At 44.1% G+C, this 23,530-nt stretch overlaps 1 protein-coding gene across 1 annotated transcript in view; it reads left to right on the plus strand.

The window, feature by feature from the left end:
• LOC110498668 (large neutral amino acids transporter small subunit 3) overlaps window positions 1-9,095 on the plus strand; it is a 36,812-nt gene extending 27,717 nt beyond the window's left edge. The window contains exons 12-15 of the mRNA XM_036954372.1: window positions 742-871; window positions 5,488-5,561; window positions 5,875-5,998; window positions 6,739-9,095. Of these exons, the coding sequence (XP_036810267.1) occupies window positions 742-871; window positions 5,488-5,561; window positions 5,875-5,998; window positions 6,739-6,942 (532 nt within the window). The 3' untranslated portion in view covers window positions 6,943-9,095. The remainder of the gene's footprint in view (window positions 1-741; window positions 872-5,487; window positions 5,562-5,874; window positions 5,999-6,738) is intronic.
• The last annotated feature ends 14,435 nt before the right edge of the window (window positions 9,096-23,530 follow it).

Consider the following 23,530-nt stretch of genomic DNA (forward strand, 5'->3'; position numbering starts at 1 on the left):
TACGTGTGTGTGTGTGTGTGTGCGCACGCGTGTGTGTGACAGAGTGAAACGGAGAGAGAACGGAACAAAGAGAGAGAACATAGGAACTTCAGTTATAAACTACCCATCTCATCCATCATGCTGATTGGACAGTGTTTATACTTACAGCCCACCAAGAAAATCTCTGGGCCCTAGGTATTTTACATGCATGTGCCTATTGGTGCCTGGGATGCAGTAATACAAAATCACCACTAGATGGCGACATAAGCTGTTCATCCCTATGGAGAGATGGACAGCAGTTGACTAAAATTGGTCAATCAGCTGTCTTTGTTATTTTTTTTATCTTTATTTAACCAGGCAAGTCAGTTAAGAACAAATTCTTATTTACAATGACGGTCTACACCGGCCAAACCTGGATGACCCTGGGCAAATTGCGCGCCACCCTATGGGACTCCCAATCACAGCCTGGATTCAAACCAGGGTGTCTGTAGTGACGCTTCTAGCACTGAGATGATGTGCCTTAGACCACTGTGCCACTCTCATTAAGGGAGAAATAATTCAGAAGGGACCAAGCATGGCATGTTGAGAGAGAGCCCGGGTTGTGTTCATTAGACATCTAACTAAAGAAAACTGACAAAAATGCTATTTTTTTTTTATTTTTTAAATGTCTTCTGTGGCGTTCCCTAATAAACACAACCCTTGGTATTTTCCTGATGCTTAAATTTTTTTATATTTTTTTCATCCCTGACCTCTTCTTTCCAGCCAACCTGAACCCCCGAAGAGAGACAGGAAGATCCAGAAACTGACAAACGCCATCCGTGCTTTCATCATCACCAACGTTCTACTGGTCACCTTCGGAGTCATCCAGATGATAGACAACCTGCCTGTACAGGTAAGAAGACAGCCACATGACCCTACCGCACACAGCTCACCTGGGTTGCGTTCAACAGGACACAGCGTTGTGGAAATATAGAAATATATGGGGGGCCTCCCGAGTGGCGCAGTGGTCTAAGGCTGTGCCACTGGAGATCCTGGTACGAGTCCAGGCTCCGTCGCTGCCGGCCGCGACCAGGGCACCCATGGGGCGGTGCACAATCAGCCCAGCGTCGCCCGGGTTAGGGGATGTTCTTGTTCCATCGCGCTATTGGGACTCCTGTGGCGGACCGGGCGCAATGCACGCTGACACGGTTGCCAGGAGGCCGGTGTTTCCTCCGTCACATTGCTGTGGCTGGCTTCCGGGTTAAGCGGTGTCAAGAAACAGTGCGGCTTGGCAGGGTTGTTTCGAAGGATGCACAGCTCTCGACCTTTACCTCTCCCGAGTCCGTACGGGAGTTGCAGCGATGAGACAAGACTAACTATCAATTAGATACCACGAAATTGGGGAGAAACAGGGGTAAAAGTTTAACAAATATATATATATATATATATATATATCGACCAATATGCCTCTCTCTGAAATGTAAAAAAGGAATCATGTCAGCTCTATTTGTGATATTTTGATCTGCAACGTTCCACAACATTTCCCTACCGAACGTGGCCCAATACAGGTAGGAACACAGTCACATGACCATGCCTACCATATCTACCCATATACAGGTAAATAAACAAAATGCTGATAACTCACCTTGCAACAAGAACCCTGGCTACATGTCAGTGTTCATTTTGGCACTCTTATTTAAATTTAGTCTAGCCTTAGTCATTTTTACAAAATATAATCCAGTCTTAGTCACTGTCAAGTTGATATGATGGATCGGGAGACAGGCGCAGGAATGCGTAATAGTTGTATTTTTATTAAGCCCATGTTACGGCGTGCCGTGTAAAGGCACGGGGACGAAGACCACACAAACATGTAACAAAACACAGGGTAGAAACCCAAAACAAAAGAGCGGAGTTGTACCTCGAATAAATAACACAGGCGCACAATGATTAACACACGGGATGAGACCCGTAATCATCTGCGCCATCCACAAGGGCACGAAAGCCCAAAACACACAGCACAGGTACTCAGACACACCAACAGACATTGTAACAATAATCGACAGCCCAATGGAAACCAAAGGGCACACTTATACAAGTACTACTCAGTGGGAACAGAGGAGGGTAATGAAGGTGCCGGAGGGATCCGTGACAGTCACATTTGTTATTTGAATAATGATTTAGTCTAGTCATTGTCAAAATGATGAAAACTGTGGGTCGTGTTTGTCAACTAAACGCCCTTTCATTTTAGTTGCATCACATTTGTATGGCCTCATTAACCAATAGTAAACATGAATCACTGACTTCCATGTGGACAAACATACATTGCCTTGTCCTATGAACATATTTTTCTGCATAACATCCTACATCCTGACAAACATATATATAAGAATTATCTGGCCATGTAAATGTCTAATTCAGCCTACATAGATATTGCACATGACATACAAAACAAACAGATACACACTTTCACAGGGGGAGAGAGAGTAGCACCAGATGGTGCCGCAAAGTACTGTATTGGCAAAGTAGTATGGGTTGCACCTCCGCCACTCGGTCGCGTCATTGGCATTGTTTTCAACGTTCCACTGCCACGGCTGCCACATTGGTGTCTGAAAGTATAACGGGGGTAGTGGTGTAAAGTACTTAAGTAAAAAATACTTTAAAATACTACTTAATTAGTTTTGGGGGGTATCTGTACTTTACTTTACTATTTTTTATTTACTTCACGACATTCCTAAAGAAAATAATGTACTTTTTACTCAAAATATTTTCCCCTGACACCCAAAAGTACTCGTTAAATGTTGAATGCTTGGCAGGACAGGAAAATGGTCCGATTCATGTACTCATCAAGAGAACATCCCTGGTCATCCCTACTGCCCATGATTTGGCGGACTCACTAAATACACATGATTCGTTTTTTAAATGACGTCTAAGTGTTGGGAGTGTGCCCCTAGCTATCCCTGAATTAAAAAATAAAAAATAAATAAAAAAATGGGGCTGTCTGGTTTGCTTAATATAAGGAAATTAAAATTATTTATACATTTACTTTGACATTTGATACTTAAGTACATTTTAGAAATTACATTTGCTTTTGAAACTTAAATATATTTATAACCAAATACTTTTAGACTCAAGTAGTATTTTAGACTCAAGTAGTATTTTAGACTCAAGTATTATTTTACTGGGTGACTTTCACTTTTACTTGAGTCACTTTCTATTAAGGTATCTATACTTTTACTCAAGCATTACAATTTTGTACTTTTTCCACCACTGAATGGGAGCTAATGACAGTTTCACCCGGTGATGTAATCAAGTCACTAAACCTTGAATCCGAATCGAGTCCCAAGTCCCCTGTGCTCGAGTCCTGGTCCAAGTGCTCAAGTCTGAGTCACCGGGTCCACACGACCTAAAAATAAAGTTATTTACCCAGTCAGGTATACCCTTACAAAAAATATTGAAGTTTGAAACTGCAGTAAAAGTGCAGTAACTGCAGTCGACTGGTATTCTGGACGCAGCAATTGCAGAATAACTGCAGCGTGCTATTTTTGACAAACGTTGCTAGCTAGCTAATTACAACATTGCCATCTGTCTAAAACAGGCCTGGGCAATTATTTTCCATGGAGGGCCACATTAGAATATATATATTTTTGCCATCGTGGGCCAGAATCATATTACAGGATTATACATCATGTGTATCACTGTGTTGGCAGATATATCTACTGTAAATCACGTCCAGATATGCTACTTATTTTTATTTTTTTAACACGCACAGACAATAACCACATCCATGTTCCCCTTTTGGTAGTTCTTTTCATTATTAAACATGCAACGAACTACACAGAGGGAACAGTACACTGCATTCAGCACCACGGACAGAACTCTTGTTAACGCGGATGCACAAAAACATAATGTAATGAAACAGGCAGGGAGCAGGTCTCGAACCCTCGACCTTCTAGCCCGAAGTCCAGCGCGCTATCGACTGTGCCGCAAAAGCATGCTCAAGCGGCAGAGTCGATATCCGCGATTTATAAACCCAGGGTCGTTACAATAAGAAAGAGCGAGAGCTCAACATTACATTTAAACTAGTCAATCAGTTTGACGAGTGGAGGGTCTGATGGGCATTGACTAGAGCATTGAAGTCAGGTATAGTTTCTGACGTCGCTATGTGCAGGACTGCTGAGAGATGTGCCTTGACTTGTTTTATTTCATCACTGAAAATGTCTGTTCACATAGTTTGACCCAAACAGTACAAACATCTTCTGAGCATGACTCCTAATCATTGGAAAGTTTTGTTCATCGAGAGATGCATATAACCTCATCAGTGACATTGTTTTGAATAGTTCTCCAATCACTGCATCAGACTGAAGATCGATAAGCTCAAGTTGCAGGTCAGTGGGAGCGTTATCCACATTGAAGGTGAAAGGAGAGGAGACCAACGGCATGTCATTTTCCAACACTTTGAAATCGTCAAAACGACGAAAAAAACTCACCATTCAAAGCACGCAGCAGCGATGTATACGTCTCCCGCTGGTCATCTGATAGGGAACAGACTAGTAGTGTCGGAAGGTGGGTGAGATTGTTGGCTTCTACTTGGCGGGTCAGGAGGAGTAATTTCCCCTTGAAGTCTTTGACAAGGTACATCTGTACATCTGATGTGCAAAAAGGCCCTTCCCTTGTAGTTTGGAATTCAGTTCATTCATGAGGGCCATGATGTCCACGGTGAAGACAAAATCAGCCAACCATTCTTTATCTTGCAGTTGAGGAAAATCCACATATTTTCACTTCATTTGCAAAAACTCAGCAATCTCCGACTTCAGGTCCCACTCCCTTTTAAGCACCTTCCCCAAACTCAGCCATCTCACGTTTGTGTGGTAGGGGAGATCTGCATGACCCGACTCTGTCTCTTCCAACAGTGAGACAAACTGCCTGTGGTTTAAAGATTTTGCTCTTATGAAGTTTACCACTTTAGTGACTGTATCCACGTCTCATTTTCAGAACACATTTACAGATCTGGGTCTGCCCACACTCATCGCTTGCTCCCCCTCAGCTCACCAGCTGATGTAGGTTGTGTTTGCTGGGTGTGATGTGTCCTTCCCACTGATTAATAAACCGCACTGCAAATCTGTGCTGCTAATATTAATTGTGGTTATCACTGAAAAGCTCTCAATCTCTCCAAAAACTCTTGTCCAGTCCACTTAGAAGTCCGATTCCTGTCAAAGATAATTTCATCCTGTCTCATTTTAGTCAACTGAAATGAAAAATGTAAATGATGATGAGATTATGTATTTAGTTGTGTATATGTTTAGTTTGTATATGTTTAGTCCTTAGTATATGTTTAGGGCCACAATGGAACTTTTTTGTGTCGTCCTTGATGATTTTAAAATGCAGCAGTATCCACGGGTGTGGTTGTATTGTGTTTTTAAATGGCCAAATAAAATTAACAATTTCTCTCCCTCTCCATCCCGCTATCCTTTTATTTTCCTAATACCCCCCATTTCTCTCTCCTTCGCCTTCTCTTTGACTCCCTCCCAGATAATTTCCTTCATCGTCCACACCATGGTCAGGGGTTTCGTCCACTCCTGTGCCGGAGGACTCTATGCTGCCGTGTAAGTGCATTACAACGTCAACTAAACACATTGTTGGACGCTTGCTTTCCAGAACATTACACCCATGCTATGATCGTCTCAGTAAGAGCCGTAGGTGTGTGTGTGTCAGATAGCTTTGGGAATGGTTTGTTACGCAATTTGGAAAACACTAGATTACATATCAATAGCAGTGAAAGGCTAAATTATTGGATACAATTCACAAATTGCTACAAACACAAAAAAAAATCAAAAATATGTATTATCTTAACAAAACACAGGTAAGGTACCGTCAGTTTTGATTGGGGAGGTAACCATTACATCCCGCCCCTTCCAGATATCCGTCCAATCACTTTGGGACATTGACGGGGATGCAGTCGATGATCAGCGCGCTATTCGCTCTCCTCCAGCAGCCTCTCTTTGTCATCATGGTGGGACACCTGGGAGGAGACCCCTACTGGGTGAGGCTACACACACACACACACACAAACAAACAAACATGTACACAGAGCATACACACACACACACACACAAACACGCACACAGAGCATACACACACACACACAGATCACATACATGCATGCATGCAGACACACACAGCACACACAATGACATTAGTGCTTTGCCGTTGTACTACTGAGATTGTAAGGCAAATTAATAAAAATGGATTCATGTGAATAGGCAGAAACAGACAATTGAGGCAATAAGATTTATTAGAAAGGTATGTCTCAAACACGTTAGTTCTCCCGTAACCGGCCGCGACCGGGAGGTCCTTGGGGCAACGCACAATTGGCCTAGTGTCGTCCGGGTTAGGGAGGGCTTGGCCAGTAGGGATATCCTTGTCTCATCGCGCACCAGCGACTCCTCTGGCGGGCCGGGCGCAGTGCGCGCTAACCAAGGTTGCCAGGTGCACGGTGTTTCCTCCGACACATTGGTGCGGCTGGCTTCCGGGTTGGATGCGCGCTGTGTTAAGAAGCAGTGCGGCTTGGTTGGGTTGTGTATCAGAGGACGCATGACTTTCAACCTTCGTCTCTCCCGAGCCCGTACGGGAGTTGTAGCGATGAGACAAGATAGTAGCTACTAAACAATTGAATACCACGAAATTGGGGAGAAAAAGGGGTAAAAAAAATAAAATACAAAAATAAAAAAATAAAATAAAAACACGTTAGTTCTCTGACTAACTCTATCTTCCGATCAACAGATCAACCTGAGCCTGCTCATTGCCTCATTGGCTGGATTCCTGTTGCCCGGATACCTGATCTATCACCGTAGGAACCTGATGCGAGAGAAGGTGGAGGAGTGTGAGAGGGAGGCCGCTAACCAATCAGAAAGAGAGAGACAAACCTTACGGCAACCAGAAAATGGCCATACCAAAAACCATACTAATGGACATCTCAGCAATTAAGCTTAAGAATCTTGACCAAACTAACTGTCAAATATCATAGTCGTTAATTGTAAAATATCATTATAGACCATCGTCATGACGATGACAAATTATGGTTGTCATTTTCGACAAGGACAGTGATGACGATATTGTGCACGGGAGTTTGGACATGTCGCCCTTAAGCCTTTTTTAATTTGACATCAAAATACACACTCAATATACTCATTTTGTTTTAGGTATGACATGCCAAAGAAATCCTAAAATATGCTATCTTTATTTTAGTTAAAAACATAATTTCATGCCTAAACGTGAAATAGAAAATCTCAATGGAAATTGAGTTTCGGCAATTCAATAATTAAGCAATAATATTTAAGCTGACCAAAAATTCCATGAAGGTTATTGGTACCATTTCAGGTCACCCTTCCACCAACCAGAAGCACAGCTCTCAGTATTCTGTAGTAGACAGGAAGTGGATTTATTTCGCTATCAGATTGGCTGGTGTAACATTGAACTACCTCCCCCACCCAACTCTCACCAAACCACAGTCACTTCATTAATTTAGGCCTAGCAGCCAGTCTGGTAGTATTATTTTATTGGTCATTGTTTGTTGGTCTTTGTCTTTTCCGGTTCACTCCCTGTATCTATACTAGTCCTTATTGTGTCTTTACATCTAGCGGAGAATACAGATTAGGAGGAGACATGGTGGAGAAGGTGAACCGCAGTTTCCCCGTACATGTGCCCAGACCACCAGCCCATGGGGCCTGCACATCCCTATTAATTTGACTATCAATCTGCACCTGCAATCTTTCCCTGTGTCCCCTTCTTTATCTCCATGTCAGACCTGTCATTGTAAGTCCACTAAGTACTATGCCCATTTGGTCAAGTCTGCGGCTATGTCCGAAATGGCACCCTATTCCCTATATAGTGCACTACTTTTGACCAGAGCCCATGGGGTACAATTTCAGACACACCCTGGGTCACTACCTCTATTTCCCTGTGTTCATCCCAGAGTTACTATTTAAATGACTCCGTGCATCACAATGTGTCCACCTGAAATGTGTGTTCGTCCCAAATGGCACCCTATTCCCTATTATGTGCACTACTTTTGACCAGGGCTCATAGGGTCTGTTTGTTTGGTCAGACTTCGATGGTCCCTCTGTTTTTGCGTTATTTGATCTTTAGGTTCTGCGTCCCAATTGAACTATGATAAAATTGCAACGTGAAATGTCTGTGTAGTTCAAGAGAAATGCCAATCAGTACCCATCACCGAAACCTTTTAAGGTGAGCTGTTACAAAGGAGCTCTTACAGAGAGCTGTAGATTAGTTTAAAAGAAAAGTATTTATATAAATGTGGGCAAGAAAGAGCACTTGTCAGAAGCTGATTCAATCTGGTCAAACAGCCCACCAACCGACCATCTTGAAATGTTAAACCGTGTTTACAGTTAACAGTACTGTACAAGATAATATAGATGTACAGATGTGTTGCTCAAATCAACTCCAAAAGCTGGTTGAATCTGATCAACCAACCGTCTTCGGTATTCAAAAACAATAAATGATTTACAGCTGACAGCCCTCTATGAGGTCACGTAAAACAGTATTTTACAGTTCATAGTATTGTATTTGGTCAAATAAAAGTGTTGCTAGTTAACAGTACTGTATGAGGTCAAATATAACAAACAGTATTACTAGTTAACAGTAATGTATGAGGTAAGGTGGATGCACCTGAACCCCGATATCACTGTCCCCATGACAACGACAGTAGAACCACCTCATTGGAGCAGGGCTTCATTTAGCAGGTGCATTGGAGCTACTAGGCTATTTATTTAGTGTGCATCCCACTAAATCCCGCTGTAGGGTATGGGGTGCCATTTGTGATGGAGACCGCGTGTGTGACTTAGTAGCGCTTGAATCTGAAAGAGAATACTGTAATGTATGTATGTAATGATATGTAATAAATTGAATGTGTGTAATAAATTGAATGTATGTAATAAATTGAATGTGTGTGCTTTATTGTAAGTGCCTGGGGAGCAAGTATTTTTGTGGTAGCCTGGTCTCAGATCTGTTTGTGCTTTCCCCAACTCTATTGCAAGACAAACATGGCATGTTTGAAAAGGAGTTGACACGATTGCACAAACAGACTGGCACTCTGGCTACTTTTGTGCCATGTAATGGTATGTGTAGTACCTATAGTGTCCGAATTGCACTATGAGAATGTAAAGCCATAGTTTTGCTATATATATATATATATGCGCGTGGAATGTTTTCTCATCTTTTTAAGACTTGAGAGTTTGCTTTGCCATTTATTTTATTTGAGCATCAGAAGAAAAAAAAAACATTGGTTCATCCACATCACAGTTGCTCTCCAACTATGCCTCTCAAGAGTAGGAGTGGTGATCTAGGACCAGTTTAGCCTTTTAGATCAGAATGAATTAGATAACATGGACAGGGAGGGGGGGGGGGCTGATCCTAGATCAGTACTCCTACTCTGAGATGCTTTATGATTACATGCCCAGAACATGGGGCAACTTTCACATACTGTACTTCCACCTCTGTGTTGGAGAACATTCATTATCACCGATCTTATTACTGATCTTATTACATTTGTAATAATAAGATCATATTATGTGGGCAATGTGGTGAAGAGAATGTAAGAGGATCCAAAACCATGTATTATAAATAGGCTTTGAATAGAAAATGTCATATTTAAAGACACGCTCCGGAACTTTGAATTTTTTCAACCTCCCGCTTAGGGTTGGATGCGTCCATGTGTAGTTCATACATGCCTAATTACATGCCTTACTTCATTAGCCACGCAATCCCAACTGTTTTCTGGAAGCTGTGTGGCACCATTCCCCCCCCCCCCCACGTGGGCCAGCCCCTCGCCATTTGAATGACAGCTAGCAGGATGCAAACACAGCAGAGCGAGAGAGAGAGCAATGACATGGTGCACATATGTGACGTAACAGTAGTACTTAATTTCCGGGGACCACTTTTGGCTCGTGGTCATTACTTTCAGAACTACTGGCTAAAAAAGTTTACAAAGTACCGGAGAATCTCTTTAAGTGGTTTTACTGATGTTCTGGGGCACTTCTCTTTGTGAAGTAATAAATGAACAGATTTCAACTCTACAACTCTACAGAACCCAAACATGGCTGGTGAATAACCTTCTCAAACTGTAATAAGACACATGGGAACTTTGTTTTTCTACAGTGCCTTGCGAAAGTATTCGGCCCCCTTGAACTTTGCGACCTTTTGCCACCTTTCAGGCTTCAAACATAAAGATATAAAACTGTATTTTTTTGTGAAGAATCAACAACAAGTGGGACACAATCATGAAGTGGAACGACATTTATTGGATATTTCAAACTTGTTTAAAAAATCAAAAACTGAAAAATTGGGCGTGCAAAAGTATTCAGCCCCTTTACTTTCAGTGCAGCAAACTCTCTCCAGAAGTTCAGTGAGGATCTCTGAATGATCCAATGTTGACCTAAATGACTAATGATGATAAATACAATCCACCTGTGTGTAATCAAGTCTCCGTATAAATGCACCTGCACTGTGATAGTCTCAGAGGTCCGTTAAAAGGGCAGAGAGCATCATGAAGAACAAGGAACACACCAGGCAGGTCCGAGATACTGTTGTGAAGAAGTTTAAAGCCGGATTTGGATACAAAAAGATTTCCCAAGCTTTAAACATCCCAAGGAGCACTGTGCAAGCGATAATATTGAAATGGAAGGAGTATCAGACCACTGCAAATCTACCAAGACCTGGCCGTCCCTCTAAACTTTCAGCTCATACAAGGAGAAGACTGATCAGAGATGCAGCCAAGAGGCCCATGATCACTCTGGATGAACTGCAGAGATCTACAGCTGAGGTGGGAGACTCTGTCCATAGGACAACAATCAGTCGTATATTGCACAAATCTGGCCTTTATGGAAGAGTGGCAAGAAGAAAGCCATTTCTTAAAGATATCCATAAAAAGTGTTGTTTAAAGTTTGCCACAAGCCACCTGGGAGACACACCAAACATGTGGAAGAAGGTGCTCTGGTCAGATGAAACCAAAATTGAACTTTTTGGCAACAATGCAAAACGTTATGTTTGGCGTAAAAGCAACACAGCTCATCACCCTGAACACACCATCCCCACTGTCAAACATGGTGGTGGCAGCATCATGGTTTGGGCCTGCTTTTCTTCAGCAGGGACAGGGAAGATGGTTAAAATTGATGGGAAGATGGATGGAGCCAAATACAGGACCATTCTGGAAGAAAACCTGATGGAGTCTGCAAAAGACCTGAGACTGGGACGGAGATTTGTCTTCCAACAAGACAATGATCCAAAACATAAAGCAAAATCTACAATGGAATGTTTCAAAAATAAACATATCCAGGTGTTAGAATGGCCAAGTCAAAGTCCAGACCTGAATCCAATCGAGAATCTGTGGAAAGAACTGAAAACTGCTGTTCACAAATGCTCTCCATCCAACCTCACTGAGCTCGAGCTGTTTTGCAAGGAGGAATGGGAAAAAATGTCAGTCTCTCAATGTGCAAAACTGATAGAGATACCCCAAGCGACTTACAGCTGTAATCGCAGCAAAAGGTGGCGCTACAAAGTATTAACTTAAGGGGGCTGAATAATTTTGCACGCCCAATTTTTCAGTTTTTGATTTGTTAAAAAAGTTTGAAATATCCAATAAATGTCGTTCCACTTCATGATTGTGTCCCACTTGTTGTTGATTCTTCACAAAAAAATACAGTTTTATATCTTTATGTTTGAAGCCTGAAAGGTGGCAAAATGTCGCAAAGTTCAAGGGGGCCGAATACTTTCGCAAGGCACTGTCTTGTCACAGTACATCCACTTTGAAGTAAACGTTGTTACAAGTTTACTGTTGGAAGCCCCCAATGATGCGTCTTGCATCCCAGTTAGCAATGAGCACTCGGGAGCCTGCAGTCCCTCCATAGTGGTCGATCGCGGTGCGCCAGCTTTTTTCCCCCGAACCGACTCACAGAGCACTAGGCCGTTTGGGTCACGCTGCTACTCCCGCTGACATACCGTTTTCCTTACACAACCCAGTCGCCCTTCTCCAGACCGGCAACACGACAGCTGCCAGTCGGAGCCAGTGGCATACCTACTCCCTGTCGCCACTTATTTTATACATATTTATATTATTCAAAATACATTGAATACCATGTCCACTTGAAAAAGGTTTGTTGGAAAGTGCAGTGAATAATTGTGTGTGTGTGCAAAATATATCCGATAACGAGGGGCAGTCCTGGTCACCTGGATCCACTGGTGACAAATCAAATTCAGTCAAATCAAATGTTATTGTCATGTACTTGCAGGCTTCTCACACAGTTCAGTGACATACTGTAGTAACAGCAGGGTTTTAGGTAGGTGTGCTGTTTATAAGGTGCTCATTTAAAAAAAAAAGCTAATAATAATAATGTGATTATTATTGTTGCACATGTGCGTGTAGATAGTTATTTTTGATTTTCAATATATCACAAACTGTCCCTGCATATTGGTTATTGATTTGGACACTTTAAAACTGTGTTTTGACATTGGGCTATTTATCAATGTGTCTTATGGAAGCAGCGACAGCATCATTTTCAACTTAAAGATGCACTATGCAGATATCGCTCTGCCATTTCCTGGTTGCTATAATTAGAATAGTTTGCTCCCATTGTACCATCCAAACCGCTGTGAACTTGTAATGAGTAAGCAGAGAGTCGGGAAGCAAGTTCAGGGAGTGAGTGATCTAATCAATAAACGAAACATAATACAAAACAAGAAACACGAACAATGCACAGACATGAAACAGAAACAATGATGCCTAGGGAAGGAACCAAAGGGAGTGACATATAGGGCAGGTAATTAAGGAGATGATGGAGTCCAGGTGTTGTCATAATGCGCTGACGACCTAGAGGCTGGAGAGGGAGCACATGTGTGTCACGTTTTGACCCTAGTTATTGTGTTATTGTTTGTTTTAGTTGGTCAGGACGTGAGTTGGGTGGGCATTCTATGTTTTGTGTGTCTAGGTTTTTTTTCTGTGTTCGGCCTAGTATGGTTCTCAATCAGAGGCAGGTAGCCTGGGTTTCACTGTTGTTTGGTGGGTGATTGTTTCCGTGTCTGTGTTTTACACCGCACGGTACTGTTTTCGGTTTTCGTTATTCACGTTCCGTTTATTGTTTTGTATGGAGTGTTCAGTTTATGTGTTTTAATAAAAAAAACATGGACACTAACCACGCGCATATTGGTCCTCCGATCCTTCTCGCTTCTCCTCTTCAGACGAAGAGGAAAACCATTACAGAATCACCCACCAAACAAGGACCAAGCAGCGTGGTAATGAGGAGCAGCAGCAGCAAAAGCAGCAGCAGGAGAAGCAACAGAAGCAGCAGCAACAGCAGGAGAGGCAGCAGCAGCAGCAGCAGCAGCAGCAGCAGCAGCAGCAGCAGAGGCAACACTATTTGGAGAAATGGACTTGGGAGGAGATCCTAGACGGGAAAGGACCCTGGGCAGAGCCAGGGGAATATCGCCGCCCCAAAGCAGAGCTGGAGGCAGCGAAAGCAGAGAGGCGGCATTATGAGGAGCTAGCACGGCAGAGCGGCTGGAAGCCCGAGAGGCAGCTCCAAAAAATTATTGGGGGTTGGCACAGGGAGAGTGTGGCAGAGTCAGGAGTCAGACCTGAGCCAACTCCCCCTGTTTACCGTAAGGAGCCATGGATGGAATCAGAGCAGTCAGTGAAGTTGAGGTGTGCGTCTGATAATGTTGAGGAGTTATTGGACAGATTGGAGGAGAGTGAATGGATGGGAGATGATGAGACATTCAAGGAGATGTTGATGGAATTGGAGGAGAGTGAAGAGCGAGAGCTGTTGGTTTGGCGTAGTATGCACGGCATTCGCCCTGAGGAGCGTGTTAGCTGTCCGATGCCACCTGTGTCAGTTCCTCGTACTCAGCCTGAAACTTGTGTTAGAGTTCCGGAAGATTTGATGCCGGCTATACACACCAGGTCTCCAGTGCACCTTCACAACCCGGTGTGTCCTGTTCCTTGCACTCACCCTGAGGTGCGTGTCCCCAGCCCAGTACCACCAGTGCCGGCACCCCGCACCAGGCTGTCTCTCCGTCCCATCAATACAGGTGCTCCCGCCTGTCCGGTGCTACCAGAGTTTCCACCCCTCAGTCCAGAGGCGCCAGAGCCGTCCTCCTCTCCAGCGCTGCCAGAGTCTCCCGTCTGTCCAGAGCTGCTAGAGTCTCCCGTCTGTCCAGAGCTGCTAGAGTCTCCCGTCTGTCCAGAGCTGCCAGAGCCGCCAGTCTGTCATGAGCCGCCAGAGCCGCCAGTCAGCATGGAGCCGCCAGTCAGCGTGGAGCTGCCAGAGCCGCCAGTCAGTGTGGAGCCGCCAGAGCCGCCAGTCAGCTTGGAGCTGCCAGTCAGCCAGGAGCCGCCAGTCAGCCAAGATCCGCCAGAGCCGCCAGTCAGCCAGGATCCGCCAGAGCCGCCAGTCAGCCAGGATCCGCCAGAGCCGACAGTCAGCCAGGATCCGCCAGAGCCGCCAGTCAGCCAAGAGCCGCCAGTCAGCCAGGATCCGCCAGGATCCGCCAGAGCCGCCAGTCAGCCAGGATCCGCCAGAGCCGCCAGTCAGCCAGGATCCGCAAGAGCCGCCAGTCAGCCAGGATCCGCCAGAGCCGCCAGTCAGCCAGGATCCGCCAGAGCCGTCAGTCAGCCAAGAGCTGCCAGAGCCGTCAGTCAGCCAGAAGCTGCCAGAGCCGTCAACCAGCCTGAGCTATCTCTGTCCTGAGCTACCCCTCAGTCTTGAGCTACCCCTCAGTCCTGAGTTACTCCTCAGTCCTGAGCTACCTATCAGTCCTGAGCTACCCCTCAAGTCCAGAGGTGTCCCTCAGTCCGGTGGACCTGTTGTTTAGGGTTCCCAGGTCAGGGTCGGCGGCAAGGGTCGCCGTTCCTAGGAGACTACAGAGGTGGACTAAGACTATGGTGGAGTGGGGTCCACGTCCAGCGCCAGAGCCGCCACTGCGGACAGATGCCCACCCAGACCCTCCCCTAGAGGTTCAGGTTTTGCGGCCGGAGTCCGCACCTTGGGAGGGCGGTACTGTCACGTTCTGACCCTAGTTATTGTGTTTATTGTTTGTTTTAGTTAGGTCTGGATGTGAGTTGGGTGGGCATTCTATGTTTTGTGTGTCTAGGTTTTTTTTCTGTGTTCGGCCTAGTATGGTTCTCAATCAGAGGCAGGTGTCGTTAGTTGTCTCTGATTGAGAATCATACTTAGATAGCCTGGGTTTCACTGTTGTTTGGTGGGTGATTGTTTCCGTGTTTTACACCACACGGTACTGTTTTCGGTTTTCGTTATTCACGTTACTTTTATTGTTTTGTATGGAGTGTTCAGTTTGTGTTTTAATAAAAAAACATGAACACTTACCACGCCGCATATTGGTCCTCCGATCCTTCTCGCTTCTCCTCTTCAGACGAAGAGGAGGAAAACCATTACAATGTGACAGAAATATATTTTCCATAACCAAAAATATAGTATTTTCAGCTGTTAGAAGCTGGTGTAAAAAATGCAAAATATTAAATGTATTTTTTTATTAATTTAACTAGGAAAGCCAGTTAAGAACAAATTCTTATTTACAATAACGGCCTAACCCGGTCGACGCTGGGCCAATTGTGTGCCGCCCTATGGGACTCCAAATCATGGCCGGATGTGATACAGCCTGGATTCAAACCAGGTACTGTAGTGATGCCTCTTGCATTGAGATGCAGCGCCTTAGACCCGCACACCACTTGGGAAGTATAGAAATAACTCACATAGAACACTTCTTAGACTTGCTTTCAATAAGAATGACAGATCTATAGCACACTTTTCTATGTGAATTTGATCAGGTCACCCAAAAAGTTACATATTGCAGCTTTAAAGTTTTAGGAATATAAATGGAACTTTAATTTTCAATGCTATTATACTTAACCAGGTAAAAACCCCTGAATGCGTCCAAAAACATTCTGTGATTGATTTATTTTGATATACCAATAACCACCAAAACGGGTTTTCCCTGCTTACTCCATGATTCAAAATCCAGGCTAGCTAACGTTAGCTGGTGCTCTATCTATATCGACTGAATGGGGGCCACTTGTGTATTATTTGTTAAGTATTTCAAAACGTTTGGTGGTGATAAATACAAATAATTTAACTGTTCTTTACCTCCAAAAGCATGTGGCGGTTTCTTTCCAAAATTCACTATTCTTCTTGCTACTAGCTGAGAATGGTAACTTCCTGTTGAAGTTGCTGTATGGAATTAATGGATACTCAGAATGCAGTACAAACACTTTAAAGACACACCCTATCCCATCAGCACTCAAATTAAGTGGACACTTCTGACGAGTATACACTTGGAGGGCAAGGGGCGAGGGAGGAAGGAATGATTTTTAAACCACCCTTGGCCAGAAATGTGTTACTTGTTCATCCTGCCATGATTGTGTTTTCAGACACCGGTAGCTTGTGGGTAATATATATGCGTCAATTGAGTGCATGTCTACTTATATTAAATATATAATTATTAATATAGGCCTATTGTATGATAGCTAGCAAATGAATTAGCTAACTAACGTTAGCCTGCCTAGCTGGAACTTCTGAAGAAGGAAAACGTTTTATTTCAACAATTTCCAAAAGATAACCAAACAAAAACATTGACTTTTTATGAGAGGTGTTTGTGCCGTCATGTGCATTAGTAGCACAATTTCTGACTTATTTGCATTCGTTTTTACTTACACTTGTATGCTGACTTCTCCATTGAGGTTGTTTTTTGCAGCGTTTTCTTAGCGGATGTACAATCGTTGCGAATTGAATTATGGGGAGTTTCAGGCCCTGGAGTGAACATAATTGTACACTCGCAAACTCTACAAAAAACGAGGGCCGGGGGGCTTACGTAGCAAACTTCCCTTGCTTGGCAAATCACTTGGACCGCCCTCCAAGATGGCGACGGGGATTTCCCCAAGGGCATAAGTAGGTGGATGAGGGTGTGTTTTTTATGAGTTTGAACCGCAACCTCAGACTGCTCTCCTCTTCTTCTCTGGCATTATGGCAGTCCGCAAACAAACGTTTAAGGTGCATGCCGCCACCTACTGTACAGGTAGGGAATGAGAAAAAAAGATCCATTGCTGGAAAGGGGAAAAACCCAACATCACATACAATACAACAATTTAAATGAATCATAAAACCCACCCCACTCCTTCAGTCAAAGTCCAAACCACATCCTTACACAGGCGGCTGAACATTCGGATTTCTTGTAAATGGTTGTGCTGTAAAATCCCTGATTCCCCAAAAAATTACATTTGACTGGTTTCTCTAATCCAACTACCATGGTTTCTTCAACGTTACTCCACTCTTCTTAACACCTCTGGATAGGAGACATGCTGGGCAGCCCTCCTTCACCCTAACTTGGCACTTCATGAATTCGGGCGCATGCTCGCCACCACAATTGCAGCATTTCCACCTCAACGAATACGATACTCCTCCCGTCTACATACACTTTAACACATGTCCAAATACGAAGGCTCTTACAGGGGTATCTCACGTAACCCAAATATACAGTACGTGTGAAGGGAGAGACTCTTCTTCAAACAACAAAACAACAAACCACTCCATCAACCATATGAGTCAGTTGGAGTGCATCTACTGCATATTCAGGCTATATCAACGTGTCACGAGTCCAGCAGTTTGTACCTTCTCACGTGAGTTCCAAACATCTCTAAGGGTTTCCCCTAGCGTGAGTGTTTTTAGGCACGTGATGTCAGAATGCACTCACTGTTCCAAAATGGGATTGTTACACAACAGGGCAGTTAAAGCACACTGCCCTCAAACCATGACACACTGCATGCTAATTATCTATAGGCTGTTTCAACTTGTCAATTTCAAACTAACACGTTTTATTTTCTAACAACAGTTGGATTTGAGGTGTGTTAAGCCTCATTAATTCACATAGAAGTAGCCCATTTCAGTGTTGCGGACAAAGATGGCCCCCTCGCTTCGCGTTCTTAGGAAACTATGCAGTATTTTGTTTTTTTAATGTATTATTTCTTACACTGTTATTCCAGGAATCTTAAGTCTTATTACATACAGCTGGGAGGAACAATTGGATATAAGAGCAACGTCAACTTACCAACATTATGACCAGGAATACGACTTTCCCAAAGCAGATCCTCTGTTTGGTCCACCACCCAGGACAATGGATCGGATCCCAGCAGGCGACCCAAAACAACAGTGCCGCAGAAGGGGCAGACGGAGCGGTCTTCTGGTCAGGCTCCGTAGATGGGCACATTGCCCACCACTCCCGAGTATACTACTTGCCAATTTCCAGTCTCTTGACAACAAGGTAGACGAAAATCTGATCAAGGGTTGCCTTGACAAAGATTGTAACATTCTCTGATTCACGGAAACATGGCTCACTCGGGATACGTTATCAGAGTCGGTACAGCCACCTGGTTTCTTCACGCATCGCGCCGACAGAAACAAACATCTCTCTGGTAAGAAGAAGGGCGGGGGTGTATGCCTTATGATTAACGAGTCGTGGTGTGATCATAACAACATACAGGAACTCAAGTCCTTTTGTTCACCTGACCTAGAATTCCTTACAATCAAATGCCGACAGCATTATCTACCAAGAGAATTCTCTTTGATTATAATTACAGTCGTGTATGTATATGCCCCCCCCCCAAGCAGACACCTCGACGGCCCTGAAAGAACTTTGGACTCTATGTATTGGACTCTATGTAAACTGGAAACCACATATCCTGAGGCTGCATTTATTGTAGCTGTGTAACGGTTGTCTGATGAAGAAGGATCGGACCAAAGCGCAGCGTGGTAAGTGTTCATGATTTTTATTAGATCAACAAACACTAGAACAAAATAAAACAAGAGGGAAAACCGAAACAGTCCTGTCAGGTGCAGAAACACAAAACAGAAAATAACTACCCACAAAACACAGGTGGGAAAAGGCCACCTATGGTTCCCAATCAGAGACAACGATAGACAGCTGTCCCTGATTGAGAACCATACCCGGCCAAACACAAAGAAATAGAAAACATAGAAATAAAGAAACTAGAATGCCCACCCTAGTCACACCCTGGCCTAATCTGGGCTAATCTGAAAACAAGGCTCCCTAAATTCATCAGCATATCGAATGCGCGACCCGGGCTGGCAAAATTCTGGATCATAGTTACTCTAACTTCCGCGATGCATACAAAGCCCTCCCTTGCCCTCCTTTCGGCAAATCTAACCACAACTCCATTTTGTTGCTCCCAGCCTATAGACAGACACAGAGGAAACGCCCGTGCTCAGGTCTGTTCAACGCTGGTCCGACCAATCTGATTCCACGCTTCAAGATTGCTTCAATTATGTGGACTGGGATATGTACCGGATAGCGTCGAACAACAACAATGATGTACAGTGCCTTGCGAAAGTATTCGGCCCCCTTGAACTTTGCGACCTTCTGCCACATTTCAGGCTTCAAACATAAAGATATAAAACTGTATTTTTTTGTGAAGAATCAACAACAAGTGGGACACAATCATGAAGTGGAACAACTTTTTTAACAATTAAAAAACTGAAAAATTGGGCGTGCAAAATTATTCAGCCCCTTTACTTTCAGTGCAGCAAACTCTCTCCAGAAGTTCAGTGAGGATCTCTGAATGATCCAATGTTGACCTAAATGACTAATGATGATAAATACAATCCACCTGTGTGTAATCAAGTCTCCGTATAAATGCACCTGCACTGTGATAGTCTCAGAGGTCCGTTAAAAGCGCAGAGAGCATGAAGAACAAGGAACACACCAGGCAGGTCCGAGATACTGTTGTGAAGAATTTTAAAGCCGGATTTGGATACAAAAAGATTTCCCAAGCTTTAAACATCCCAAGGAGCACTGTGCAAGCGATAATATTGAAATGGAAGGAGTATCAGACCACTGCAAATCTACCAAGACCTGGCCGTCCCTCTAAACTTTCAGCTCATACAAGGAGAAGACTGATCAGAGATGCAGCCAAGAGGCCCATGATCACTCTGGATGAACTGCAGAGATCTACAGCTGAGGTGGGAGACTCTGTCCATAGGACAACAATCAGTCGTATATTGCACAAATCTGGCCTTTATGGAAGAGTGGCAAGAAGAAAGCCATTTCTTAAAGATATCCATAAAAAGTGTTGTTTAAAGTTTGCCACAAGCCACCTGGGAGACACACCAAACATATGGAAGAAGGTGCTCTGGTCAGATGAAACCAAAATTGAACTTTTTGGCAACAATGCAAAACGTTATGTTTGGCGTAAAAGCAACACAGCTGAACACACCATCCCCACTGTCAAACATGGTGGTGGCAGCATCATGGTTTGGGCCTGCTTTTCTTCAGCAGGGACAGGGAAGATGGTTAAAATTGATGGGAAGATGGATGGAGCCAAATACAGGACCATTCTGGAAGAAAACCTGATGGAGTCTGCAAAAGACCTGAGACTGGGACAGAGATTTGTCTTCCAACAAGACAATGATCCAAAACATAAAGCAAAATCTACAATGGAATGGTTCAAAAATAAACATATCCAGGTGTTAGAATGGCCAAGTCAAAGTCCAGACCTGAATCCAATCGAGAATCTGTGGAAAGAACTGAAAACTGCTGTTCACAAATGCTCTCCATCCAACCTCACTGAGCTCGAGCTGTTTTGAAAGGAGGAATGGGAAAAAAATTCAGTCTCTCGATGTGCAAAACTGATAGAGACATACCCCAAGCGACTTACAGCTGTAATCGCAGCAAAAGGTGGCGCTACAAAGTATTAACTTAAGGGGGCTGAATAATTTTGCACGCCCAATTTTTCAGTTTTTGATTTGTTAAAAAAGTTTGAAATATCCAATAAATGTCGTTCCACTTCATGATTGTGTCCCACTTGTTGTTGATTCTTCACAAAAAAATACAGTTTTATATCTTTATGTTTGAAGCCTGAAATGTGGCAAAAGGTCGCAAAGTTCAAGGGGGCCGAATACTTTCGCAAGGCACTGTAAATGCTGATTCGGTGAGCGAGTTTATTAGCAAGTGCATCAGTGATGTTGTACCCACAGCGACTATTAAAACCTTCCCAAACCAGAAACCATGGATTGATGGCAGCATCCGCGCAAAACTGAAAGTACGAACCACTGCTTTTAATCAGGGCAAAGTGACTAGAAACATGACCGAATACAAACAGTGTAGCAATTCCTTCCGCACAGCAATCAAACAAGCTAAGCATCAGTGTAGAAACAAAGTAGATTCTCAATTAAATGGCTCAGACATGAGAGGTATGTGGCAGAGTCTACAGTCAATCACGGGCTACAAAAAGAAAACCAGCCCCGTCGCGGATATCTTGCTCCCAGACAAACTAAACAACTTCTTTGCTCGCTTTGAGGGCAATACAGTGCCACCGACACGGACCGCTACCAAAACCTGCGGGCTCTCTTTCACCGCAGCCAACGTGAGTAAAACATTTAAACGTGTTAATCCTCGCAAGGCTGCCGGCCCAGATGGCATCCCTAGCCGCCTCCTCAGAGCATGTGCAGACCAGCTGGCTGGTGTGTTTACGGACATATTCAATCAATCCCTATCCCAGTCTGCTGTTCTCACATGCTTCAAGAGGGCCACCATTGTTCCTGATCCCAAGAAAGCTTAGGTAACTGAGCTAAACGACTACTACGTAGCACTCACTTCCGTCATCATGAAGTGCTTTGAGAGACTAGTCAAGGATCATATCACTTCCACCCTACCTGACATCCTAGACCAACTCCAATTTGCTTACCGCCCCAATAGGTCCACAGACGACACAATCGCAATCCCACTGCACACTGCCCTAACCCATCTGGACAAGAGGAATACCTATGTAATAATGCTGTTCATCGACTACAGCTCAGCATTTAACACCATAGTACCCTCAAAACCTGTCATTAAGCTAGAGACCCTGGGTCTCGATCCCGCCCTGTGAAACTGGGTCTTGGACTTTCTAACGGGACTCTCCCAGGTGGTGAGGGTAGGATACAACATCTCCACCCCGCTGATCCTCAACTCTGGGGCCCCACAAGGGTGCATTCTCTGCCCTCTCCTGTACTCCCTGTTCACCCATGACTGCATGGCCATGCACGCCTCCAACTCAATAACCAAGTTCACAGACGACACTACAGTGGTAGGCTTGATTACCAACAATGACGAGGCATCCTACAGGGAGGAGGTAAGGGCCCTCAGAGTGTGGTGTCAGGAAAATAATCTCACACTCAACGTCAACAAAACAAAGGAGATGATCGTGAACTTCAGGAATCAGCAGAGGGAGAACCCCCCTATCCACATCGACGGGACAGTAGTGGAGAAGGTGGAAAGTTTTAAGTTCCTTGGCGTACACATCACGGACAAACTGAAATGGTCTACCCACACAGAGAGTGTGGTGAAGAAGGCGCAACAGCGCCTCTTCAACCTCAGGAGGCTGAAGAAATTTGTCTTGTCACCAAAACACTCAAACTTTTACAGATGCACAATCGAGAGCATCCTGTCGGGCTGTATCACCGCCTGGTACGGCAACTGCTCCGCCCACAACCGTAAGGCTCTCCAGAGGGTAGTGAGGTCTGCACAATGCATCACCGGGGGCAAATTACCTGCCGTCCATGATACCTACACCACCCGATGTCACAGGAAAGCCAAAAAGATCATCAAGGACAACAACCACCCGTGTCACTGTTCACACCGCTGTCATTCAGAAGGTGAGGTCAGTACAGGTGCATCAAAGCTGGGACTGAGAGACTGAAAAACAGCTTATATCTCAAGGCCATCAGACTGTTAAACAGTCATCACTAACATTGAGTGGCTGCTGCCAACATACAGCCTCAAATCTCTAGCTACTTTAATAATTGGATGTAATAAATGTATCACTAGTCACTTTAAACAATGCCACTTCATATAATGTTTACATACCCTACATTACTCATCTCATATGTATATACTGTACTCTGTACCATCTACTGCATCTTGCCTATGCCGCATTGCCATTGCTCATCCACATATTAATGTGTACATATTCTTATTTATCCCTTTACATGTGTGTGTATAAGGTAGTTGTTGTGAAATTGTTAGATTACTTGTTAGATAGTACTGCACTGTCGTAACTAGAAGCACAAGCATTTCACCACACTCAAATTAACATCTGCTAACCATGTGTATGTGACCAATAAAATTGGATTTGATTTGGTGTGATGCGACCTGACCCAACGGAGAGTACTGGGACGCCGCCGACAAACAAGAGTGAGCAATCGGCGGAGCGGCTGACGTAGCAAATTGGTGGTGGAACGCTGCCGGAGCCGACAGAGAGCGCTCAGAAGCTGCCAGCAAGCGAGAGACCAATCAGAGTGGAGCGGTGGACCTATTTATTCTTTTATTTTTTTAAATGGCGGGAAACGGGGGACCCCATTGAAGGGCGCTTCGCCTTTCTTTCAGTTTGAATGTTTCTTTGCTTCTCTTCTACTGCCAGCTAGCTAGCCAGCCAGCTAGCTGGCTAGCTAGCTGTTTACATAGCTTTGTGAATTTGTATTTTTCCTTGACAACGGGAGAA

Source organism: Oncorhynchus mykiss, chromosome 19 (assembly GCF_013265735.2).
Source record: "Oncorhynchus mykiss isolate Arlee chromosome 19, USDA_OmykA_1.1, whole genome shotgun sequence".
NCBI lineage: Eukaryota > Metazoa > Chordata > Actinopteri > Salmoniformes > Salmonidae > Oncorhynchus > Oncorhynchus mykiss.